Source organism: Coregonus clupeaformis, unplaced genomic scaffold (assembly GCF_020615455.1).
Source record: "Coregonus clupeaformis isolate EN_2021a unplaced genomic scaffold, ASM2061545v1 scaf3547, whole genome shotgun sequence".
NCBI lineage: Eukaryota > Metazoa > Chordata > Actinopteri > Salmoniformes > Salmonidae > Coregonus > Coregonus clupeaformis.
The window spans coordinates 1-26,478 of record NW_025537001.1 but is presented as its reverse complement, the minus strand read 5'-3'; the positions used below and the strand labels follow the sequence as shown (position 1 = coordinate 26,478).

General features: G+C 45.9%; 1 protein-coding gene and 1 long non-coding RNA gene across 3 annotated transcripts; both read right to left on the bottom strand.

Moving 5' to 3' along the window:
- Positions 1-9,330: 9,330 nt before the first annotated feature.
- Positions 9,331-12,452, bottom strand: LOC121562587. The gene is made up of 3 exons (XR_006660840.1): positions 11,577-12,452; positions 11,035-11,122; positions 9,331-9,369 (listed from the first exon to the last, which is right to left on the bottom strand). It is a non-coding gene; the product is annotated as an uncharacterized LOC121562587 (long non-coding RNA).
- Positions 12,453-17,305: 4,853 nt separating this feature from the next.
- On the bottom strand, positions 17,306-19,336 carry LOC121566648. 2 transcript variants are annotated; one of them, XM_041876608.2, is made up of 2 exons: positions 18,414-19,336; positions 17,306-18,326 (listed from the first exon to the last, which is right to left on the bottom strand). In XM_041876608.2, exons 1-2 carry the CDS (start codon positions 18,841-18,843, stop codon positions 17,452-17,454), a joined length of 1,305 nt encoding a protein of 434 aa, XP_041732542.2. In that variant the 5' UTR covers positions 18,844-19,336; the 3' UTR covers positions 17,306-17,451. The 2 variants fall into 2 exon arrangements, with proteins under 2 accessions (XP_041732542.2, XP_045076249.1); XM_045220314.1 differs by having other exon boundaries at positions 17,306-18,542; positions 18,630-19,333.
- Between the last annotated feature and the right edge of the window lie 7,142 nt (positions 19,337-26,478).

Genomic DNA, 26,478 nt, shown 5'->3' with positions numbered 1-26,478 from the left:
TACTGTTCACTGTCAAACATACACAAGATATGGACCCAACATGATGTAATAGAAGAATCGATTATGACATCACAACTACCAGAATGTTTATAGTGGGACTGTCATGAAACATAATATTATATGGACCCAGTATGTTACAAGAGTTCTAGAATGTTGACAGTGGACAATCAACAACTCTGTAACCTGCTCTTCATTGTATTCATTAATTCATTATAATTAATTAATTCATTTATTTCTATGGATACATTTGGCAATATGTTTGATGCGCAGTCCCTGTCCCTTAACTGGGGCGGGTCTCACGTCCGACATGCTTTTTCAGACAACTTTGGCAACGCCCCCGTGACCTACAGCTCCTCATATACTACCAGGTCATGGTAGTATCTACACTGGTGCTGGTGCTTGCGATGACCTAGCTCATTATGAGCTTTCTGACCCGGGGAGTGAGACACTTTTGGGCCTTGCTCGTGGCCCGCACCGCCCCCCTCAGGGGAGAGGTTCTGCAGGCTTCTCTACCGCCTCACCGGCCCGAAAGAGGAGAGAGGGAAAATGATGTGGGCTCCACAACTGTTTAGCAAAAAAATAAAATAATAATAATTGAGTTAATAAAGCAGCATACAAACATGGTCTCTTTTTTGCTTTCTTGAGTAAGGCAGCTCCAAAATGCAGGTGTTTCAGCCTAGCTCAGTGCTTTCTGTGGTGGTGGGGCAGCCAACGGAAAATATGGAGCCTAGGGGTTGGTAATGTTTTCTAGTTGCGCCTTGATTGGCTCAGTGTTCTGTCACTCATGGGGACACTACGTCACCGCAAACTCTACGGAGAGAGCTCGAAAATTCAAGCCCCTTGGGTGCTGCCATAGAGTTACATTAGAAGTGCCCATCCAGGCCTCCCGAGTAGCGCAGTGGTCTAAGGCACTGCATCGCAGTGCTAGCTGTGCCACTAGAGATCCTGGTTTGAGTCCAGGCTCTGTCGCAGCCGGCCGCGACCGGGAGACCCATGGGGTGGCGCACAATTGGCCCAGCGTCGTCCAGGTTAGGGGAGGGTTTGGCCGGCAGGGGTATTCTTGTCCCATCGCACACTAGCGACTCCTGTGGCGGGCCGGGCGCAGTGCATGCTGACACGGTCGCCAGGTGTATGCTGTTCCCTCCGACACATTGGTGCGACTGGCTTCCAGCTTCCTGAGGACGCACGGCTCTCGAACTCGCCTCTCCCGAGTGCGTACGGGAGAGGCGAAGGGACAATTGGATACCACAAAAAAGGGGTAAAATAATAAAATAAAATAAAAAGAAGATAAATTGGACAGATAAAATCACGTTATATCTACCGTAGCTTTGATTGGACTGATCATGTCAACATCATACTTTCAAAATCTTAGCTAGCAGTCATCATCATGAATCTACTGGCAAATCCTTTTCGATCCTTGTAATATGAAGATCAATTATGAACAGAAATGATAGACAAAACATTATTGGACATAAACAGTACACAACAAGTTGGAAATCACAGTTATAGTCCAATGAATGTATTGTTTAGAGTTGTGTTGTGTAGTGGTTTTGCTGGCATGCAACAAATATTTTCTATTTATTTTTTCCCACCAAGATTTACATGCTAAAATCGCCACTGCATAAATAACCATACCGGTTTACATTCAAATTAGCCAGGGGAAATCACAGATGCTTCCAATGCTTCACCAGGCCAATGCTTCACCAGGCCAGAGATCATTCAGGAGATGGACATGGACAGTCGACCCGCCTGAAGAACACCCTGATGCTGTTGCTGCTGTGAATACCACTCAGGCCAAAGTGAACAGCACCAAAGGCCAGTAAATAGAGAGCCGGCACCGCAAGTACAGGCACTGCTGAGGCCTGATAGTCAGTCAGGGGTGTGGATTGCTCTAAATGAGGACACATCGTTGAGCAACATGACATTATATATTATTGGGTAATCACAATTATGATTTTGCACTTGAGCAATACAAAATGTTTTACCTGTCATTGCAGTTTCCGTCGTTCTATTGAATTGAACGTTTAAAAATATCCAGATGATACAGTTTACAGCTGATAAGACGTCATGTTACAAGGCCCTACTCTGGGAAGTACTGGTAAATATAAAGGTAAATGGTGAACGACGATCAAGATACGGTGGCGCTCCACATAAGTGCTACTTACAGTACTACTACTACTAGCGTAGTAGGTGCATAAACGCTATTTGCAACACTGAGAGTACACAGTGCTTGTAAAAGCACTGTTTGTAAAATATAATGTGTTCTCAATGATTCACCTTTAAATAAATACCCTCCACTACATCCCTAGTCCTACAGTCATACAGTATAGAGGTAATTCACACTGAACACAGGAAAGAGGAACTTTGAAACAGGGACACTTCATTTCCAGTTGGACAACATCATGGAAGTCATGGGGTCGCTCCCCACTCAATAATGGCTGGCTATTGTGAGGATAGACTTGTGCGGTCATAGCAAATATCTTGAATTATAAATGAGGGATAGAATTGGCTTAGGGGGTAGATTAATGGAGCCTTGCATGACCCTCTTTGGCGTGGTGTGTGCGTGTGTGTGTGTGTGTGTGTGTTCTAGCATTCTAGGAATGGGTTACTGAACAGTCTGAGGTCTATCAGTGAAAGTGAGTGAGTATGGAGGAGATGGATGCGTTTCCCATGGGGATGAGGCGGAGAAGCATCTAGGCCATTGATTTTCAATGTTCCCTGTGTTTTTAATGGGCACCACGACCAGGAGTAGATCAAGCCAACCAGACACACACACACACACCGACTACATAGCGCTTTTGAGTTTCATTTATCATTCTGTTGCTTTTAACACTACCTACTCTCACTCACTTTTAGACTTGAGCATGAACCCAAGCTAGGTGTCCTTCTCTCTCATCTCATCTGGGCAGGCTTTCAAGAAGCCAACATCTGATAGAGGTCATAAAATCTCCTCATGAATTAATGAGAGCCTGTTGTGCCAATACCAGAGTGGGACTCCATTTAAATCTGAGAGAAATGCAACAGGGAGCATGGAGGTGGAGATCTACAGTCTATACCAGGGGTGTCAAACGTACGGCCCGCGGGTTTTTTTTTTTTTTTTTTTTTTGGGTAAAGTATAAAAATGCGCTGCAGTCTGTGTTTACTCACAGCCGAGACATCAGTGACGCTGCAGTGAAAGCTAGCTACCTCATTGCTAATGAAATCGCAGTGGCTTCAAAACCATTTAGTGAGGGTGAATTTGTAAAAACATGCATGATGAAGGCAGCGGAGATTGTGTGCCCTGAAAAGCGGCAGGCTTTTGCAAATATCAGCCTGACAAGAAACACAGTTACAGACAGGATTTCCGATCTTTCAGTGGATTTGGACAGCCAGTTGAAGCAAAAAGTAAAGTCATTTATTGCGTTTTCGGTTGCAATTGATGAAAGCATGGACATTACAGATGTTGCACAACTGGCCATTTTCATCCGCGGAGTTGATGACACATTGACCGTCACCGAGGAGTTCGTGGAGTTGGTGCCGATGAGAGATACAACGACAGCAGCTGATATTTTTACCGCACTCATCGGGCGCGCTGGACAGGGTCGGAGTGGACTGGTCCCGCGCTGTCAGCCTGGCTACAGATGGTGCGCCCTCAATGATCGGGAAAAAAGCAGGCGTTGTGACAAAGTTCAGAGAGAAAGTGCAATCTGCAAATGGAGGACGTGATTTTTTGACTTTTCACTGTATTTTGCACCAGGAGGCTTTGTGTTGCAAGTCATTAAAGATGGATAACGTCATGAAGGTGGTCATCCAAACTGTTAATTTCATCCGATCCAGAAGCCTGAATCACCGTCAGTTTGACAGCCTTCTCAGAGAGAAAGACCACATCTATGGCCTGCCATACCACACTGAGGTAAGATGGTTAAGCCGAGGTGCTGTGCTGAGGCGTTTCTTTGATTTACGAGAAGAAATTGAACAGTTCATGGAAGAAAAGGGCAAACCAGTGTTAGAATGTCATTCCGCAGAATGGATGCAGGACCTTGCATTTATGGTGGATGTTACAGAGCACCTGAATAACTTGAACAAACAGCTGCAAGGGCGCAACAAAGTTGTCACGCAGTATTATGACAGCATACGTTCTTTCAAGTTGAAGCTGTCATTGTGGGAGACGCAACTTGCCGGTGGTGATGCAGCTCACTTCCCCTGTCTGAAAAATGTGTGCGCGATCCAACATGTGGCAGACATGAAGCGGTTCAAAGATAAAATAACGGGACTGTTACGGGAGTTTGAGCAACGCTTTCAGATTTATGTTTATGTTTTTATGTTGATGTGCTATTGTTTTTAATTGATTTTATTTGTATATTTAACCTATTCTTGACTCTGTGGTTCTTGCACTTGTTTGGGGAACAGGATTTCATTATATTTATCTACATTTCTGCCTGAGAAATGACACCCTGATATAGTTCTGTGATCTGTGATATACTTCTGTGAATCACTGAGGCATTGTGTGTTTGTGTGTTCTTTGTCCTCAGAACTTTCAAATAACTTGAGGTGTTTTATGATTAATAGTGATGTTGTGCTTTTGGACACTGTCCTCAGGCTCCAGCTTTATGTTTATATGTTGATGTGCTATTGTTTTTAATTGATTTAAATGTATTTGTATATTTAACCTATTCTTGACTCTGTGGTTCTTGAACTTGTTTGGGGAACAGGATTTCATTATTTTTATGTACATTTCTGCCAGAGAAATGACACCCTGATATAGTTCTGTGATCTGTGAAACAGTTCTGTTAATCACTGAGGCATTGTGTGTTTGTGTGTTCTTTTTCTTTAGAATTTTCAAATAAACTTGACGTGTTTTATGATTAATAGTGATGTTGTGCTTGTACTATTTTGGACACACTGTCCTCAGGCTCCAGCTTTATGTTGTATGTTGATCGTATTAAAACAAAGAAAACAATCTGAAGTTGTTGTTTTTAAGTTATATATACCATGATTTTTCCGGTCCGGCCCACTTGGGAATAGATTTTCCTCCATGTGGCCCCTGAGCTAAAATGAGTTTGACACCCCTGGTCTATACTGTGTGGTTGTGTGTGTGAGTGTGAGTGTGAGTGTGAGTGTGAGTGTGAGTGTGAGTGTGAGTGTGAGTGAGTGAGTGAGTGAGTGAGTGAGTGAGTGAGTGAGTGAGTGAGTGAGTGAGTGAGAGAGAGAGAGAGAGAGAGAGAGAGAGAGAGAATAAAATCAGGTCTCTAGAGAGGTTTCACTGAGCTGAGTGCTGAGATCAAACCTGTGCCAATGTCTTCCTGAGCAGGAAGTTGCCTGAGGGACAGACTCCCTGTCGAGTTCCTTCCTGGTGTTACGCTGTTTTGTGTGTGTATGACACTGCAGGTTGAGCAGGTTTCTATGGACTCTTACCTTTCACACGGTTGACTTTGAGGCAGGCAAGTTGTTTGATGCATTAGGTTTGGCCTAGAGCAGACTTATACAGGCCTGAAGCTCCACAGCACTGCTACTATTTTTCATATTTCCATCTACAGGGACGGATTCAGACCTGGGACAGTCCGGTTAGTGTACTCTCTGGTTATTTAATGGCATTAACCAATACATTAACTACCAGATCTTGACGGTCAGATTTGAATACCCTGGCCTTAATTGAGAACAGCTGAAAGCTAGAGCTAACACTTTTAGGAAAAGATAATTGTAAGCATTACACTAGTACATGCTTTACCTCTTCTGATACTTAACTTAATTACTTATTCTGGTATTGTATACTGTTATTTTGGGGCATCTGATGAGAGACAAACTGATGATTGAATTCTATGTGCTGCTTTTGAAATACAACCAAACACTAGAGTGTAACAGATTTAGGAGAAAATCCCAGAGCCTCCCTCCCAAAACAACAACAACACATACACACACATTCTATCTCTCTCCCTTCCAAATCCCCCCACTCATTCGGCAGTTCATCCACCTGTGTTTTTTATGTGTTGCTCTTTTGTCACACTGCATAAACAGATTATGTTGAGCCTTATATGGCTGATGTGCCGTGATAGAGAGAGTGTGGATCAGCTATCTCTGCTATCTATACCGCTGTGAGGATAGAGGATCAAGAGGGGAGAGGGGTTAGCAGAGATGCTAGGCTAATCAAGCGCAATGATCATAAGAGGCATTAGCGCAACAGAGTGGGAGTCCTGACCTTGTTTTGACTGAGCGAGAGGAGAGAGAGGGGGATAAAAAAGAGAGAGAGAAAGATGGAGAGACCAATCAGGAGGTGGAGAAAAGAGTAGGATGAAGGGAGAGAGTGAGAAGGTGATGAAAAAGAGGGTGGGTGGTAGTGAGAGAGAGAGAGAGAGAGAGAGAGAGAGAGAGAGAGAGAGAGAGAGTGAGAGTGAGTGTGAGTGTGAGTGAAAGAGACAGGGGGCAAGTGTTTGGTCATTGAGCGAGCGTGGGGATAAGTGTATGGTTAATTACTGCCACTGTTTCTGTCAGCAAGCAGGCGACTAGCTCGGGCTCCAGTGGAGTGGCTGGCCACTCTAGCCTCCCCTCCTTGTGTCTGTCTCCTTCACTTCCCAACCCCTAGTCTCTCAGCTTGACTTCTCCTCTCCTCTCATCTCTGTCTTTACTTAGTCTCCCTCCTCCTCTCCACTCCTCCACTCTTCTCCTCTCTACTTCTCTGCTACTCCTCCACTCTGAATTCTCTTCCGCGATTCCTCCTCCTTTCCTCGGTCTTCACGGCACTACTCCTCCTCTTCCTCCTCTACTCTATTCCTCAACTCCACTAGTCCCCGCCCTATCAGCTACACCCAGCCCGCAGCTGCCTCTCTGGCTAATGAGCTATGAGAGGGATAGGGGGAGAGAGTGAAAGAGACAACGAGAGAGAGCGAGAGCAGGACAGGGGAGCTATCCTCATTCATTAATTCTCGACCTCAGTCATTGTTAACACTCACTGCTTTTGTTCATCTGCTCACCTGCTGCCATGCAAAGCTAACACATTAGCGTGACAGGCTAGCACATCTATCCACTTCCATTCACATTTGCCTGGCTGGCTGTCTCTCACACATGCCTGTGTGTGAGCACACACACACAAAATAAAGAATCTATTGCTAACAAACAGTGCAGGGATAGAAATAAACACTCCTGGGTATTGCAGGTAGGATGTCTATACCTCACAGGGTCACACACACAAACATGATCTCACAAATCCTGTTTATCTTTCAAATCCTATTGTTATGATACCTAACAATACACACACAAAGAGGCAAAGCGCTTCCTAGCAGAAAATAGCAGAAACAATGCTCCACACACACACACACATGCACACACACACATGCACACACACACATGCACACACACACACACACTGCCCTGTCTACATGCGCCGAGTCGCTAACCCTCATTTAGCCAGTTAGCAACAAAAGACAGGTGCCAGGGGACTGATGCTATTGTAGTGTGAGTGGGAGCAAATACACCTGTCCAATGAGATATACCCAGATTAGAACCTGCCTCTTCCGAACAACAAACAATTTATACAACTAATTGGAGGCTAGGTAGGGTCAGAGGTGGGTCATATAGTACCTTCCTTCTGTATAGGTGGGAGAAATCCACTTAGCCACATCTGCTTTCACTTTCACCAAGTCGGCCTCTCATCTGTTTCCCATTGATTTGTTTTGTATAGGCGGCTCCCTAGGGCCCCCAAAGAAATGTCTGGAGTTGCCAGGGCCATCTTCTGAAGTTGTGATTTAAACCAATTGAGGCCATTTTCTTTTAGGCTTGGGGCAAGTATAGTTCAGTATAGGATCACTGGTAGGAGAAAACACTGAGACAGTTGTCTGAGATAACTTGTTATCCACAACAGTGTTTTAAAAGCCAGCCGAATAGCACCTGGGTGGTTGAAATGGTTGTTGTTGAAATGCAGTTAGACATTTCAGCAACACCCATTTCAGTGAGCTCTCTAACTGCATTTTAACAACAACCATTACCACCAAGCAGTATCTAAACAAGCACACAAGCTTCTTGCTCTTAAGGCTTTAGCTGGTCTGTCTGTCTTCATTGTCAACGTCTTGTCACTCTAGTGAGTGTGAAAACATGTTTAGAGGCGTTGTTGTTACATAAGAGGAAAAAGATGGGACAGTCACAGGGACTAGTGCCACGTTCAGGTGCTAGTCGGAACTTCCTATTTCACAGTTGTGATGTTGGAAATACAACTTCCCTTCATTCATGTGCTTTTTGGTCGGAACAATTCTTCAACCAATAAGATTTTAGCTAGCTTGATAAAGCTTGCTAACATTGCTAATAATAAAGTTAGATAGCTTGCTTAACATTGACAATATGGTCAGACTAGCTACATTATCCATATTGATAAGGTTGTAATTGTCAAAAACAGATTTGTTGTCATCTTTTGGTTGAAAAGGTCAGTGGTGAAACTTCACAATGTGGGTAACAAAATGTTATCTGATCTGACTTGGAGGGTCATCCCAGCTAACTATTCTATGGAGAGAGAACGTTTTTGTAATGTTACCCGACTTTCAATGAGAAACTCATTTTAATGAAATCAGACAAGTGTGTAACTGTTGCCAAATAATGACATTAAAACATATTGCTAAGAATGGGACAGTAGGGTAACTGCTCTAGCGGGTCTCGAACCCAGGCCACTAGCACCAATTACAAGCAACCTAACCACTGTCCCAATAAGGGATATCTCTACAGTATGTGCTTATTGGACCAGTATAGTTAGGCCCTGTCCAGAAGAAACCCTAACCCCTCCTCCCTAGGCACTTGTGTAGATCTGAAACAACTTGATAGGTGTAAGCAATAGAGTGAATGCACTTTGAAGTAAATCTCAGCACTGTTAAAAGTACACTCAAGAAAATTCACTGAACAAAAATATAAATGCAACATATAAAGTGATGGTTCCATGTTTCATGAGCTGGAGAAAAAATAAACAGAAATGTTCCATACGCACAAAAAGCTTATTTCTCTCAAATGTTGTGCACTCATTTGTTTACATCCCTGTTAGTGAGCATTTCTCCTTTGCCAAGATAATCCATCCACCTGACAGGTGTGACAAATCAAGAAGCTGATTAAACAGCATGATCATTACACAGGTGCACCTTGTGCTGTGGACAATAAAAAGCCACTTTAAAATGTGCAGTTGTTTCACACAACACAATGCCACATATGTCTCAAGTTGTGAGGGGGCGTGCAATTGGCATGCTGACTGCAAGAATGTCCATCAGAGCTGTTGCCAGAGAATTTAATGTTCATTTCTCTATCATAAGCGTAGTTTTAGAGAATTTGGCAGTACGTCCAACCCGGCCTCACAACCGCAGACCACGTGTAACCACGCCAGCCCAGGACCTCCACATCCGGCTTCTTCACCTGCAGGATCGTCTGAGGAGGGGTGAGGGTGCTGATGAGTATTTATGTCTGTAATAAAGCTATTTTGTAGGGGAAAACTAATTCTGATTCGCGGGGGTCTGGCTCCCCAGTGGGTGGGCCTATGCCCAACCATGGCTGCACCCCTGCCCAGTCATGTGAAATCCATTGATTAGGGCCTAATGAATTTCTTTCAATTGACTGATTTCCTTATACGAACTGTAACTCAGTAAAATCTTTGAAATTGTTGCATGTTGCGTTTATATTTTTGCTCTGTATATTTTATTGATCATAGTGATTCAGGACTATCATTAAAACAGGTTAATTTGCCCCACCAACATTGGACAACTATACAGAAAGCCATTAAATTGCTGAAATAAGTAAATAAAATCAATGAGAGAATAGTCAGATTAATTACTGATACCTTACACAGACATGTTGGCGTAACATGAATATCAGAATATCATGAACCGAGAGGTTGTGAGTCCAAATCCCAGGTGAGGTCATGTTGAATAATAATTACTTATTAATTGAACAAGCACAATGTAATCATGTATGTCAAAGTGTGTCAAATATGTAAATTGAAAAACACTGTGTCTTAAAAGCACTGTGTGTGTCAGTATCCCTAACCTTGCCAACAGACAAAGAGCTGTGAATGGATCAGTGGTTCACCTATCAGGGCCTTGATTGGCTTGGCAACAGTAACATGATGTGTAATGATTTTTGTTCTGAGAACATGGCAACTATATTCTGTGTAGGTTTGGTGGGACATTGATGGAATATTATTTTAACCCTCCCAAAACTGGACAAATTAATTTTCTTGAAACGCTCCCATAAAACATGTCTATGACATTAATATCTTATATTCTGAGAACATGGCAACCATGTTCTGTGTATGTTTGGTAGGACGTTAATGGAATATTCTCCTAACCCACAGAAAACTGGACACATTGATGTTCTTGCAACGTTCGCATGAAACGTGTCTAGAACATGAATACCTTCAGTTCTGAGAACATGGTTACCCGTTCTGGGTAAGTTCTATTTTACATTAAGGGAATGGTCTCTTGGAAAAATTCCTTGCACATCACGGGAACATTCCTATGAAAACGTTAGTTAATGACCTAATGAGACTCTTAAGGGAACGTTCTCTAAAGTTGTGGGAACGTTTGTTGTTAGCTGGGATTCAAGTGAAATTTCCCACTGTGAACTAGGCTTTCTGATAACACCGATTGCACGTGAAAGCGGCAATCCCTCAAAAAGACAAATTGGTGCAATAAAATACCAGGTCAACTGTGCAGGAGGCCTAAAGGCTAGACATTCAATATGTACTCAACTGTCAAAGGAAGTAACAAAAAATGTCCAAGAAAGGTAGCCTCCCTCGAAAATATGTAATTTGTGTGCGTAGTTTTGTGGGCAAAAACCACAAATTGCTGTGCGTAATTTGTTGGGAAAATCCAGAATTATAATCCGAACAAATATAATTAATTTGAACGTGCCTGGATTTTGCTGAATGCTCAAAACTGTCCCATCTTTGCCAATTTCTGCACCTTGAACGGAGCCTCCCAGACTAAAAGAGACTTGGCTCACTGCCCACATTACTTATGCAAGTTGTGACAACTTCGAGTCCAAGTGTCAACATTTATTTATTAAATTAGTCCCGCTTGAAGCCACAGTCCTTACCTGATGTGTCCCACATGTTCAGCTCAATCCTCTGTTTCTCGATCTCGAAACTGGCCGTGTAGTTCTCGAAGACAGTAGGGACATAATTCTGAAAAGAAACATTTCAAATGCACAATGAAAACCTATATCTGCCCAATGATTCAAAATGATACCATGTTCCATTCCTACTCATCTCGGCGGATAAAGTCTGGTCTAGACCTATTCCTCTATCACATATCACATGTAGGCTATGTGCATATGGCATGCACCAGATGAATTCTGAGCCAATTCTAAAACACACATGACCAGCTAGAATGTATAGGGCTAAGGCAAAATTTGTGTCATTAATTAAAAAGATGTGCCATAGATTGAGGCTATTGATCCTAGGCTATAGGCAGGATCTCAAGCCTAAAAACTTTAGAATCCTTTAATTGTTATAACATAATTTATGGAGAAGGCTGATGCGCGCATGGCGCGTAGGCTACACAAATATTTTTTAAATTAAAATAATGACTTATTTATTACAATCGTACAAACTTCGTAATACAACCGCCATAACTTACCTCTGGGTACGAGTCTTTGGCGAAGACATGAAGTAATGCCGTTTTGCCACATCGCGTGTCATCGACCACCACGATTTTACAGCGGCTGCCCTTGCTCTCCATAGTGCGGTCTATTTGGTTATGATACGTCGCCTCCTTTTCATTTAGCTACACTCCAGAATAGTCCCAAAGTCAAAGTGTAGAAAGCAGATACCGGTGAGGTGAGATTTTCCTCCCTGTTTTCAGTTGTATTCCTCCGTGTGTATGCCTTCCGGAAGCTTTGACTGTCAGACTCAGAACTTTAATAACTCTTTAGCGCGGCTGCATAGCCTACTCCACAATGTGCCTGCTTGCCACGGCTGGATGCTGACAGAGTGTGAGTTTGTGTTTTCACTTTCCTCTTTAGATCCGTCCATCAGCCACTAACACCCAATGAGAAGGACTGAGGAGCTAATGTTTATTTGCATGCCAACTGTTTGGGATTATGTCATAATCATCCATCAACAACACCTTCGATCAAATCTGTAGAATAGTTTTTTCCCCCCTGTTTGTGAAATAAATCCCCCCTTTACAAGAACACATACCCCTATGCTATCTCTCGCTCTCTCTCTCTCAGACACACACACTCTCTTTCTCAGACACACACACTTATCTCTCTCACCTCTCTCTCTCATACTGTAATCTCCTGGCGATTTCTCTTTTTAAGAGTTGACTAAACCTTACCATACTTGGCAGTAGTGGTTGGTGCTCGTTGTGGTTAACACAAATGCCATGCCGTGAAAAAGGAGTGGCATACTGAATCCAGTAGAGGTTTAGTATTCTGTGATTATAAAATTAATATCTACACAATTATCTTCATCAGTGCTCCCTTCATGACACCTCTGGTCTACAGGGCAATCTCTCCAAACATCTGCAGAGATTTAGTTCCGTGTTCTGAGATCACCGTCAGACGCAACACGTCTGCACTGGTCTTGCATTGATACAATGACCAGGTTTCTATCGCCATCTTCTGGTGAGAGAGGGCATACACGAATATTGAGCGTCCAACTCAAATCCTACTTTGTATTATATTATATATGCCATTTAGCAGACGGTTTCATCCAAAGCGATTTACAGTAGTACGTGCATACATTTTCATATGGGCCTATTACAGAACAGGACTGGACTGTCAGACTTGGACTGTCAGACTTGGGTCCCACATTGTAGCTTACACCATAGAGGCCAGGACATACATGAGTTAAATGTGTTTTGAGAAAAGGGATAAGAATACTTTCCATCTCGTGTAGACAGACATTGTAATATCACACTCGAGGAGAGGCGATAAGCTACATGGAGCTATTTTCTTCCAAAGGCCATTCTTTCCATTGACTTGTTGGTGCGCATCCTGCACAAAGAGAATGCCATGACATCCATTCAGCTGCAGGTGGCAGCACAAGACAATGCACAAAGCAATGTACACAATATTCACTACATGTATTCATCACTCCAGAGAACTCATTTCCAATGGCGGCGAGCTTTACAGCACTCCAGCCAACGCTTGGCATGGTGATCTTAGGCTTGTGTGCGGCTGCTCGGCCATGGAAACCCATTTCATGAAGCTCCAGAGGAACAGTTCTTGTTCTGATGTTGCTTCCAGAGGCAGTTTGGAACTCGGTAGTGAGTGTTGCAACCGAGGACAATTTCTGCGCTTCAGCACTCAGCGGTCGTGTTCTGTGAGCTTGTGTGGCCTACCACTTCACTGCTGAGCCTTTGTTGCCCCTAGACATTTCCACTTCACAATAACAGCACTTACAGTTGACCGGGGCAGCTCTAGCAGGGCAGACATTTGCCGAACTGACTTGTTGGTAAGGTGGCATCCTATGACGGTGCCACGTTGAAAGTCGCTGAGCTGTTCAGTAAGGCCATTCTACTGTCAATGTTTGTCTATGGAGATTGCATGGCTGTGTGCTCGATTTTATACACCTGTCAGCAACGGGTGTGGCTGAAATAGCCGAAGCCACGACTTTGAAGGGGTGTCCACATACTTCTGTATATATAGTGTATGTTGTCGTCAATAAATAAATTCAATAAATCCGATTTTATTTGCTAAAGTGCCAAACATCTGCATTCTGACATGTCACTCGTCCAATTTTTCCGACTTCTAGGAATATTTTTACCCACAGGCGGTGGACACGGAGCTACAGCAGCACGTGGTGATTAACCTCTCCAAAAAGAGCTCACTGACGCACAAGTCTCAGTCTTATCTACGGGCCTCTCTTTTGTACCTATATGTACAGACAAACCCTTTGATACGAAAGTAGATCTGTTTAAATTATTTGGCAAAATTAAACTTAAACATGTTTTTTCCCAAAATACTGTTTCTGGCTTAGAAACCCAACAAAGAACTGTTACTCATTTTAAGCCCAAAAGCAAGCTTAATAATAAAGAGAAGTGATACTAGCAAGAGCAGTGTGAGGTTTTCTTATTTCTTCTCTCATGTTATTCAATTGTTACCATGCACCTGCAACAAAGACAGCGAGTGCCTTTTTAATTTTGACCCACTTAATCCCAAAACGTCTCCCAAGTTTTCACCATCATTGCAAACCCCCTAGTTATGTTCTTGCTTTGACAAAGTCATTTCTGAAGATTATTGTTTATTTCGTGTGATTAATGATTAATTTATGTCTGTCCCTCATTTTAAGGTTAACCCTGTTATGTGAACTGAACTCTCGTTTTAATATGGTGAAACTATTCCTTTTTAAAATATATTTTCAAAATGAACATTGAACATATAATAGTCAACCCATAGTGTAAAAGCAGGTGAGCTGGTTCAACTCTTTTTGGCAATGTTCTGGTGTTTTGTGGTGGATTTTTTGCCCCTCAATCAGACCCCTACAAACCAGAGGAGATGGAAGTGAAAGATGGCAGCTCTCTATTAACTCAGGCATTTCCTGCCATGCCCCCTTGGCCACATCTTTATCACCCATATAGTGACTTCCTGTTTCACAGACTGGGACAACACAACAACTTTCCTGACTACGGGTTTCATTATGTCGGGTATATTTTGGGTATATTTTGTGGTCCTCTGTAGCTCAGCTGGTAGAGCACGGCGCTTGTAACGCCAAGGTAGTGGGTTCGATCCCCGGGACCACCCATACACAAAAAATAAATAAAAATGTATGCACGCATGACTGTAAGTCGCTTTGGATAAAAGCGTCTGCTAAATGGCATATTATTATTATTATTATTATATTATTATGTCAATGGTTCCACACTGGTTCTAATTGTCTTTTTACACAATGTCATTGAAAATGTGCCTGTTTCTGCAGTAGGCCTCTTGTTGTTTCCAGAGAACCGAATGTCTTGAGATCAATAATAGATTGCAAAAGTAGACCAAAATGTTTAAGCTTGTTGAAAATTGGTCTTCTTGTTCTATCTCTAGGCTATATTTTGGTCATCATCCTTTCTATATCACTGTTGACATAGGCCTGTGAGCCCCATGCACCTTGATGGCAACGCCACCTGTTGCTAAGCGAGCTCCGACGACCTCTTTCTTTCGCTCCCCTCCTCTGACAAAAAATCCACTTTCCGGCATTTAACAGTGGCCACATCCCGTCTGACTGCGCACTGCTCTCCATTGCGAAGTAGAGGTCTGTCACTTTCCTGGCTAGGGTGTACGCACGAAAATCACCTCCTGGTTTAACCTGTTGTAATAGGCTATCTATATTTTTACAGTGGAATTGTGCACTGCAATAGGCTAGTTTACGAAAATTATATAATTGTACTGCAACTTCTTCTGTAAGGTATTTTTTTAGGCTATCAGGTAAACCTTTGAAACAGAACTATAAAAAAAAGAAAAGCGCATTGAGAAAAATAGGCTATTTTCGTGATCCCGATCATGTCTGGCGAAGAGGCACCGGTACAACAGCAGCAAGAACCCACAGAGGAGAAGACAGAGAACCCACCTACTGAGGAACCTCCATCGGAGGCAGCCCAAGAGGGTGAGCCATCCCCGCGGAAGAGCCAGTAGAGCGAGCCTGCGGCGGCGACCCGGACAAAGCGCCTGTGGCTCCCGAGGAGGAAGTTTTCACCTATCGTGCTTTGTTCCTAACGGGCTATGGAGGCTATGACAAAGTGAAGCTCCAGATGAAAAAGGGAAAGCCAAGCCTGAAGAGCGCAGAGGTGCTGGTGCGGGTCAAGGCGTGTGGTCTGAACTTCGCCGAGTTGTTGGGGAGACAGGGGTTGTATGAGCTGCTGCCGTCGCCGCTCGTCACGCCCGGGGTGGAATGCTCGGGCGTGATTGAAGCCTTAGGGGAAGAGGTGAGGGATAGAAAAGTGAGTCTAAAAACATAACATCTTGTTTCTTTCAAGAAAAAAATGCTCAATTTGTCCGTAATAGTTGACGTGTACCTATGATGAAAATTACAGGCCTCTCTCATCTTTTTAAGTGGGAGAACTTGCACAATTGTAAGTAAAGTAATACTGCAAAAAATGTGGCAAAGCAATTCACTTTTTGTCCTGAATACAAAGCGTTATATTTGGGGGAAATCCAATACAACAAATTACTGAGTACCACTCTTCATATTTTCAAGCATAGTGAAGCGTTATATTTGGGGAAAATCCAATACAACAAATTACTGAGTACCACTCTTCATATTTTCAAGCATAGTGGTGGCTGCATCATGTTATGTGTATGCTTGTAATCGTTAAGGACTGGGGAGTTTTGCAGGATAAAAAAGAAAGGGAATGGAGCTAAGCACAGGCAAGATCCTAGACAAAAACCTGGTTCAGTCTGCTTTCCACCAGACACTGGGAGATTAATTCACCTTTCAGCAGGACAATAACCTACAACACAAAGCCAAATCTACACTGGAGTTTCTTACCAAGAAGACAGTGAATGTTCCTGAGTGGCCGAGTTACAGTTTTGACTTAAATCTGCTTGAAAATCTATGGCAAGGAACAGTGTTTCCTCCGACACATTGAGGCGGCTGTCTTCCGGGTTAAGTGGGCGGGTGTTAAGGAGCACGGTTTGGTGGGTCACGTTTCGGAGGACACATTACTCGACCGTCGCCTCTCCCGAGCCCGTTGGGGAGTTGCAGCAATGACACAAGATTGTAATTGGATCGCAATTGGATATCACGAAATTGGGGAGAAAAAGGGGGTAATTTTTTTTACAAATAAGAAATATGGCAAGACTTAAATGGTTGTCTAGCAATGATCAACAATCAATTTGACAGAGCTTGAAGAATTTTTTTAATAATAATGTGCAAATATCGTACAATCGAGGTGTGCAAAGCTCTTAGAGGCTTACCTAGAAAGACTCACACCTGTAATTGCTGCCAAAGGTGATTATAACATGTATTGACTCAGGGGTGTGAATACTTATGCAAATTATATATTTCTGTATGTTGTGTAGATGGGTGAGAAAAAATCTATTTAATCCATTTTGAATTCAGGCTGTAACACAACAAAATGTGGATTAAGTCAAGGGGTATGAATACATTCTGAAGGCACTGTATCTGCACATATGTGACGTAGTACGCAATTCTCGGGGAACACTTTTGGATCGTGAGTGCTACTTTCAGAACTACTGGCAAAAAAGTATACAAAAGTACAGAAGAATCTCTTTAATGTTTAACAATTTTTTTTCTCTGAAAAATATATTATTTTATCAATTAAATAATGTTGCCTATTGCATTTACAACACAACAGTACAACAACAAATCAAAATACCCCAAAAATAACTTGAAACATATTTTTTAAATGCAATATATTTTTATTACTATTCTAAAGAAATTAAATTACAAACAGAAAATGGAAGTCTTCAAAGGTGGCAGTCTCCATGTGATCTCATTTGGAGATGTAATATCTGCAGCTTTTATTCAATATCACTTGGTTTAAGAAGTAGTCCTCAGTCTTAATTGACGCAAACCTCAGTGAGCCCAGACTGTGTGTAGCAGGGCTTCTCGGTTGCCTCGTAGTTGGATGCCTCAGCATTGTCAGATACAACTTTGGCTAGCTTGGTGTCGAATGGGTTCAATGCCACCTGGATGGCAGGCTCAGAGTCAGGCACAAGGAAGTTATCTGGGATGCTAGGCAGAGGCGGCTCACACTCTCTCAGGCTGACAGCACTCTTTCCAGGTCTCTTTTCCGACTCAGATTTGTCCTTAGTGGAGATGAACTCCTTTGACTTCTGCAACTCTTTTGCAGAATCGTCAGAAATGGGGGCACACTGTGGTGTGGATGATGCTTGTTTCAAACCAAACCGTGAAGAGATGCTCTCCCGAACTCTGGATGCCAGTGTCTGTGGTTCAGCGGTGGCTGGTTCCCTTTTCTTCAACCTGGCAGTGGCAATAGCATCAGATCGCCTTCTAGCCTCCTTGGAGATTCTCACAGCATCATAGAGAACCACTATTACGATGAAGCCATAGAAAACAAGCCCCAAAATCAGGTTCACCTTCACAAGTGGCTCGGAGTAAGAAGGGTCAGTCAATATGTTGACTCTGGGTTTGATCTTCAGGGTGCTCTTCTGAGCTTTTGGAGCTGGAGCCTGAAGATTTTCTTTGAAGACGTTGTTGTCACCTTGCAATGCTTTTTGCTTGTAAGCCTGTAGATAAGGAATAAGTTTCTCCACAATCATCTGTGGGACTTTAGCTTTACCTGGGAAAGTATCATCTTTCATCCTCTGAAGTTGTTCCAGCATCTGGTCCACTTGCACCATTTTGGTCCATTTTGCAACATTGGGGATGTCCTGAACAGGGTGGTCCTTCACTGGCATCAAAGGCCTGTGCTCTGGAACAGAAATCAGGGGCTCTACAAGCTCCGAGGGCTCTTTAGAATTTTTTGAGGAATATTCTTTTGTCAACTGGCCCACGTTACCTGGAGAAGAATCGTCTTTCACCCGTAAACTCTCAAGTTGTTCCAGCAATGACTTAAAATTGGTCTCTTTTGTAGCATCAGGGTTGTTCTGAACAGAGTGGTCCTTCACTGGCATCAACGGCTTGTGCTCTGGAACATAAATCAGGGGCTCTACAAAGTCCGGGGGTTCTTTGACATTTTTTGAGGAATATCCTTTTGTCAACTGGCCCACATGACCTGGAGAAGAATAGTCTTTCACCCGTAAACTATCAACTTGTTCTTTTGTAGCATCAGGGTTGTTCAGAATAGGGTGGTCCTTCACTGGCATCAAAGTCTTGTGCTCTGAAGACACCAACACATTTGCAGCAACAGGCGAAAGGAGACAGAAAATAACAACCAACAATAACATCTTCATGTTGCACAGCCCACCCTTCTGGGAGAGCTGTGCCATTTTGATTAAAGAAATCGTCTTTCAAAAGTAGGCAGTACAAATTACAAGTCAAACTACTAGTTGGCTAGCTGTGCTTTGTAAAAGTGAATTGGGTTTACTGTTCACTGTCAAACATACACAAGATATGGACCCAACATGATGTAATAGAAGAATCTGATTATAACATCACGTGTTCCAGAATGTTGTAACCTGCTCCTCATTGTATTCATTAATTCAGATAATTCATTAATTCATCTCTTTGGATACATTTGGCAATTAGTTTGACGTGCAGTCCCTGTCCCTAAACTGCTTTCTCCTACGACTTTGGCAAATGCCCCCGTGACCTACAGCTCCTCATATACTACCAGGTCATGGTAGTATCTACACTGGTGCTGGTGCTTGCGATGACCCAGCTAATTATGAGCTTTCTGATCCAGGGAGTGAGACACTTTTTGGCCTTCCTCATGGCCCGCACTGCCCCCCTGGAAACAAAATGTTTAAAGACATGGTACTTTGGTGACTAAGAAAGTATGTTTTAAACCTCTCACTTTGGGCTGGATGCTTCAATGTCTAGTTCATACATGCATAATCTGAGGGAAGAATTACTGTTCAGAGAGAGAGAGAGAGAGAGAGAGAGATGACTTGTTGCACATACAGTGCCTTCAGAAAGTATTCACACCCCTGACTTTTGCCACATTTTGTTGTGTTACAGCCTGAATTTAACATTTATTAAATTGAGATTTTGTGTCACTGGCCTACACACAATACCTCATAATGTCAAAGTGGAATTATGTTTTTCAAATTTTTTTACAAATTAATAACAAATGAAAAGTTGAAATGTCTTGAGTCACTAAGTATTCAACCCCTTTGTTATGGCAAGCCTAAATAAGTTCAGGAGTAAACATTTGCTTAACAAGCCACATAATAAGTTGCATGGACTCTGTGTGCAATAATAGTGTTTAACATGATTTTTGAATTACTACCTCATCTCTGTACCCAACACATACAATTATCAGTAAGGTACCTCAGTCGAGCAGTGAATTTCAAACACAGATTCAACCACAAAGACCAGGGAGGTTTTCCAATGCCTCGCAAAGAAGGGCACCTATTGGTAGATGGGTAAAAATTGAAAAAGCAGACATTGAATATCCTTTTGAGCGTGGTGAAGTTATCAATGACACTTTGGATGGTGTATCAATACACCCAGTCACTACAAAGATACAGGCGTCCTTCCTAACTCAGTTGCTGGAGAGGAAGGAAACCGCTCAGGGATTTCACCATGAGGCCAATGGTGACTTAAAAACAGTTACAGAGTTTAATGGCTGTGATGGAGGATGGATCAACAACATTGTAGTTACTCCACAATACTAACCTAATTGACAGATTGAAAAGAAGGAAGCCTGTACAGAATAAAAAATATTCCAAAACATACATCCTGTTTGCAACAAGGCACTAAAGTAATACTGCAAAAAATGTGGCAAAGCAATTCACTTTTTGTCCTGAATACAAAGCGTTATTGTCATGAGCACTCTCTCTCCCTGGTAGCAACATTAATTGCATTCAATTATCTTCCACTCTGCTCACCTCCCTCTCTCTACTCAGCCTAACTAGCTCCACCTGCCCTGCTCTGCTCTTGTTACCTGGCCAGCTGCACTGCATTTCCCACTCACCATCCTCACCTTGCCTCACTCTGTTCTAATTACTCTGCCAGCTGAACTGCATTTCCCCCACTACCTCTCCCAGTATATCAAGCCCTGGTTTTCAGCCAAGCCCTGTCAGATCGTCTTCAAACCCGGACCAGTAACCTGCCTGTCTGCGCTCTGACTCCTGTTTGTGATACCGATCCTTTCTTGACTGCCTCCTTGTTCTACTGCCCCGTCTATCCCAACCTGCCTTCTGGACCTCGACTACTCTCCGATCTTCAGCCCCTCCGGTAACTCGTTTCTGCCTTCTGTCTCTCACCACGATATTTGCCCAGCCCTGATCTGTACTTCTGCCTGCCATTCATATTGCTGTTGTGTGTGTGTTCCCCCAGGTCTCCGACCACCAGATGAGCGTGCCCAGACGTTTCACCACCCTCAGCCCGATACGCCGCTCCATCACTGGGGAACACACACACTAAGCACTTGGACTGGACACCCCCGGACATTTGGTGACCCCCGGAGCACAGGTACCCACAGGAGGACCCTGAAAGACCCCTGACACCCCTGGGACTCCTCTTCCCGCCTGTAACCTTGAATAAAGAACTCTGAATTTGAACTTGCGCTCTTGGGTCCTCTTCTGTTCGTGACAGAACGATCTCACCATCATGGACCCAGCGCACTCCCTGACCACGATGGAGGAAGAGCCAGAGAGGACTGCCCTACAGCGACTGGAACGCTCTGAGGGAGACATAAATCGGATGGCTGGCGACATCGCTTCCCTTCTCCAGCTATTCAACCAGCAGCAACAACAGTTCCAACTGCAGCAACAACAGCTAGCCCAAGCCCTGCAACTACTCTCAAGCCCGGCTACTCCACCTGCACCCCCCCTGGTCCTTTTGTTCCTGTACCACCCGATACTCCTTCATCCCTCCGCTGGAGGTCCCAATGCTGCAGGCCCGGCAGTGCTGCCACCAGATCCCCACGCTCCTGAACCAAGGATTGGGAACCCGGAGCGTTTTGATGGCAACCAGAAGCAAGTAAGACCATTCTTGAGCAGCTGCGAATCCAGTTTGCACTACAGCCCAGGACTTTCTCAACAGAGGGAGCCAAGGTGGGGTATGTCATCACACATCTCACCGGTCGAGCTCGGTTGTGGAGGAACAGCGGAATTCGACCGCAAACCCCAGCCTGTGCCTCCTTCAGTGCCTTTGAGGAGGAGATGTTAAAGGTCTTTGACCTAGGCTCGCCAACAGCCGAGCGTCACAAGCTCTGCTCACCATCCGTCAGGGCAATCGGACAGTGGCAGACTTCTCCATTGACTTTCGTACCCTGGCCAGTCAAAGCTCGTTTAACCCAGAGGCACTGGTGCAAGCCTTCCTCCATAGCCTGGCGGACTATATCAAGGGGCGAGCTTGTTTCCCATGACCCGCCCTCAACGCTTGATGCCGCCATTGACCTTGCCGTTCGCATTGACCGCCGTATACAGACCCGGAGGAGGGAGAAGGGCCGTCTCAGTCAACCTGCCATCCGTGCTCGGTCGATACCGCTTCTGTCCAGCCCCTGCCTGTCAAGTCCCATAGCCAACTCAATCAGCCTGAGCCCATGGAGATTGGCCGTGCCTCTCTGACTCCCGAGGAGCGTCGGGCGCCGTCTAAGCTCCAACCTTTGCCTCTACTGTGGTGGCGAGAATCACCGTGTCGCTACTTGTCCGGCCAAAGCCGCAGCTCACCAGGTGTAGGGGAGATCCGGGTGAGCTCAACAAGCCTTCAGTCTCCCTCCATCCGAAAGACCCTGCTTCATCTCCGCCTTCAGCTTTCTGACAAGACTCATACATTGGCCGCCCTTGTGGATTCCGGGCCGAAGCAAACATCATGGACCCTGAGCTTGCACAGCAACTGGGCGTGAACCATCATCAACTGACACAACCCATTCCTGCACGAGCCCTGGATGGGCATCATCTTAGCACTGTCACTCATATCTCCGCCCCTGTGACAATCCTGCTGTCAGGAAACCACCAGGAGTCCATCCAGTTTCACCTCCTACACTCACCTGGCCAACCACTCATTCTTGGATACCCGTGGCTCCGTCAGCACAACCCCCACATCGACTGGGAGACAGGAACAGTCCGTGAGTGGGGAAGGAGTTGTCACCAGACCTGTTTAAGGGGGCCACCCTGCCCGTTCACCGGGAAGGATCTGGCGCTACCTCCGACATATCCAATGTTCCGGCCTGTTACCACAGCCTGAAAGAGGTGTTCAACAAATCCAAGGCGACATCTCTACCCCCACACAGACCCTATGACTGCGCGATTGATCTCCTGCCTGCACAGCTACCTCCCAAGGGTCGTCTGTATTCACTGTCAGCCCCGGAAAGAAAGGCCATGGAGGACTACATTAATGACTCTCTTGCCTCCGGGATAATTAGACCGTCGTCTTCCCCCCGCGGGAGAGCGGGATTCTTCTTTGTCGGCAAGAAGGACGGTTCTCTTCGTCCATGCATAGATTACCGGGGTCTGAACGACATCACGGTTAAGAATCGCTACCCACTGCCCTTACTTTCGTCTGCCTTCGAACTGCTGCAGGGAGCCACTGTATTCACTAAGCTGGACCTTCGCAATGCCTACCATCTGGTGCGGATGAGGGAGGGAGGCGAATGGAAGACAGCGTTCAACACACCAACCGGCCACTATGAATATCTCGTCATGCCCTTCGGCCTCACCAATGCCCCAGCAGTTTTTCAAGCCCTAGTGAATGATATCCTCAGGGACATGCTAAATACGTTCGTATTTGTGTACCTTGGCGATATTTTAATATTCTCAAAGACTCTGTCAGAACCACCTCCACGTCCGGTTGGTCCTGCGCCGCCTGCTGGAGAACTCTCTTTTCGTGAAGGCAGAGAGTGCGAGTTCCATGCCAAGACCGTTTCATTCCTGGGGTATGTGGTGACCGAGGGCAGCATTCAGATGGATCTCACGAAGGTGTCGGCTGTCACTTCCTGGCCAGTTCCTGAGTCTCGGAAGAAGTTGCAACAGTTCCTGGGCTTTGCCAACTTTTATAGGAGATTCATCAGAAACTATAGCACAGTGGCTGCACCCCTCACGGCGCTAACCAGCACTAAACAACCGTACCAATGGACATCAGCTGCTGATAAGGCCTTCAATATCCTCAAGACATGTTTCACTTCTGCTCCCATCCTCCAGATGCCAGATGCAGCAAGGCAGTTTGTGGTGGAGGTAGATGCTTCGGACGTGGGAGTGGGTGCAGTGCTTTCTCAAAGAGCAGCTGAGGATGGCAAGATGCACCCCTGTGCCTTCTACTCCCGTCGGCTAACCCCTGCCCGAGATGCAACTACGACATTGGGAACCGCGAGCTGTTGGCTGTCAAGCTCGCCCTTGAAGAATGGCGGCACTGGTTAGAGGGGTCAAAGGAACCATTCGTAGTGTGGACAGACCACAAGAACCTGGAGTATATCCAAACAGCCAGGAGGCTGAACTCCGTCAACAGCGGTGGTCTCTGTTCTTTCACGCGCTTCAATTTCACGCTCTCCTACCGCCCGGGATCTCGCAACATCAAACCTGATGCTCTTTCCCGGATGTTTCAGAAGGCGAGACCACCGCCATGACAGCTCCCATTCTTCCCAGCCACTTGGTCGTGTCGGCCCTCACCTGGGAGATCGAAAGCAGGTCATGGAGGCTCTTCGGGACCAGCCAGGTCCAAGCACCAGCGCCCCCCAACCGTCTGTTTGTTCCAGCAAATCTCAGGTCACCTGTGATTCAGTGGGGGCCACGAATCCCGTCTGGCCTGTCATCCCGGCATCACTCGCACCCTTCATCTGGTCCGCCAGCGTTTCTGGTGGCGGGGATGAGACGGGATGTCCGAGAATTCATCCGAGCTTGTCCCACTTGTAACCGAAACAAGACTCCCAACCAGCCTCCTGCTGGGTTGCTGCAACCCCTACTCATACCCAAGAGGCCCTGGTCCCACGTTTCACTGGACTTTGTTCACGGGCCTTCCGCCCTCTGACGGACACACAGTCATCCTTACCATTGTTGACCGCTTTAGTAAGATGACCCACTTCGTGCCCCCTTCCCAAACTACCCTCTGCTAAAGAGACCTCCCAGGTGGTCCTGGAACATGTGTTTCGTATCCATGGCCTACCCCAGGATATAGTGTCAGACCGGGGCCCGCAATTCTCAGCAACCTTTTGGAAGGAGTTCTGTCATCTCCTTGGGGCCACCGCCAGCCTATCGTCTGGATTCCACCCGCAGTCAAACGGCCAGACTGAACGCATGAACCAGGAGCTGGAGAAGGCACTGAGGTGTGTGGCTTCCCAAAATCCCCGGGCCTGGGCTCAACACCTGCTCTGGGTGGAATATGCCCATAATTCACTCACCAGTTCCTCCACCGGGCTCTCCCCCTTTCAGTGTGTCTACGGGTATCAACCTCCACTGTTTGCCAGCCAGGAGGCGGATGCCACCTGTCCGTCTGCTCTTGCGTATGCCCGCCGCTGCCGCCCAGCGGCCCAGGCTCGCACTGTGCTCCTGAAGTCTGGAACCAGCTACGCCGTCGGTGCCAACCGACGGAGGACCTAGCACCTACTTACCGGGTTGGTCAGAAGGTCTGGCTGTCTGCCCGGATCTGCCGCTGCGGGTTGTATCACGAAAGCTGGCCCTCGCTTCATTGGTCCTTTTCCTGTGCAGAAAGTCATCAGTCCAACGGCGGTCCGACTTCAGTTGCCCGCTTCCATGCGGGTCCACCCCACCTTCCACGTCTCCAAGGTCAAGCCGGTCCATGAAAGTCCCCTGGTCCCTGCAGCTCCGGCGCCACCTCCTCCGCGCCTCGTAGATGGCGGTCCTGTCTTCACCGTCCGGCGGCTGCTCCGCTCTGGCGAAGGGGTAGGGGTCTCCAGTACCTCGTTGATTGGGAGGGATATGGTCCAGAGGAGAGGACCTGGATCCCGGCCAGGAGGATAGTGGACCGGACCCTTATCACTGACTTCCACCGACTACATCCTGATCAGCCTGCAATCCGTAGGGGGCCGTCCAAGAGGGGTTCCTAGCCGTCCGGCCCGCCCCTGCTCCTGTCTCAGTGCCTGTCCTGTCTCCCGGCCGTGACCCTCCAGCTCCTTCTGAGGATGAGGAGATTCACTCGGACCGCTCGGAGGAGTTCTGACCCGCCGCCTGCTCCCCTCCACCCTCCCGGCATGATGTTGTTCTTGGGACTTCTGGGGCCGTCCCTTGGAGGGGTCCTGTCATGAGCACTCTCTCTCCCTGGTAGCAACATTAATTGCATTCAATTATCTTCCACTCTGCTCACCTCCCTCTCTCTACTCAGCCTAACTAGCTCCACCTGCCCTGCTCTGCTCTTGTTACCTGGCCAGCTGCACTGCATTTCCCACTCACCATCCTCACCTTGCCTCACTCTGTTCTAATTACTCTGCCAGCTGAACTGCATTTCCCCCACTACCTCTCCCAGTATATCAAGCCCTGGTTTTCAGCCAAGCCCTGTCAGATCGTCTTCAAACCCGGACCAGTAACCTGCCTGTCTGCGCTCTGACTCCTGTTTGTGATACCGATCCTTTCTTGACTGCCTCCTTGTTCTACTGCCCCGTCTATCCCAACCTGCCTTCTGGACCTCGACTACTCTCCGATCTTCAGCCCCTCCGGTAACTTTCGTTTCTGCCTTCTGTCTCTCACCACGATATTTGCCCAGCCCTGATCTGTACTTCTGCCTGCCATTCATATTGCTGTTGTGTGTGTGTGTTCCCCCCAGGTCTCCGACCACCAGATGAGCGTGCCCAGACGTTTCACCACCCTCAGCCCGATACGCCGCTCCATCACTGGGAACACACACACTAAGCACTTGGACTGGACACCCCCGGACATTTGGTGACCCCCGGAGCACAGGTACCCACAGGAGGACCCTGAAAGACCCCTGACACCCCTGGGACTCCTCTTCCCGCCTGTAACCTTGAATAAAGAACTCTGAATTTGAACTTGCGCTCTTGGGTCCTC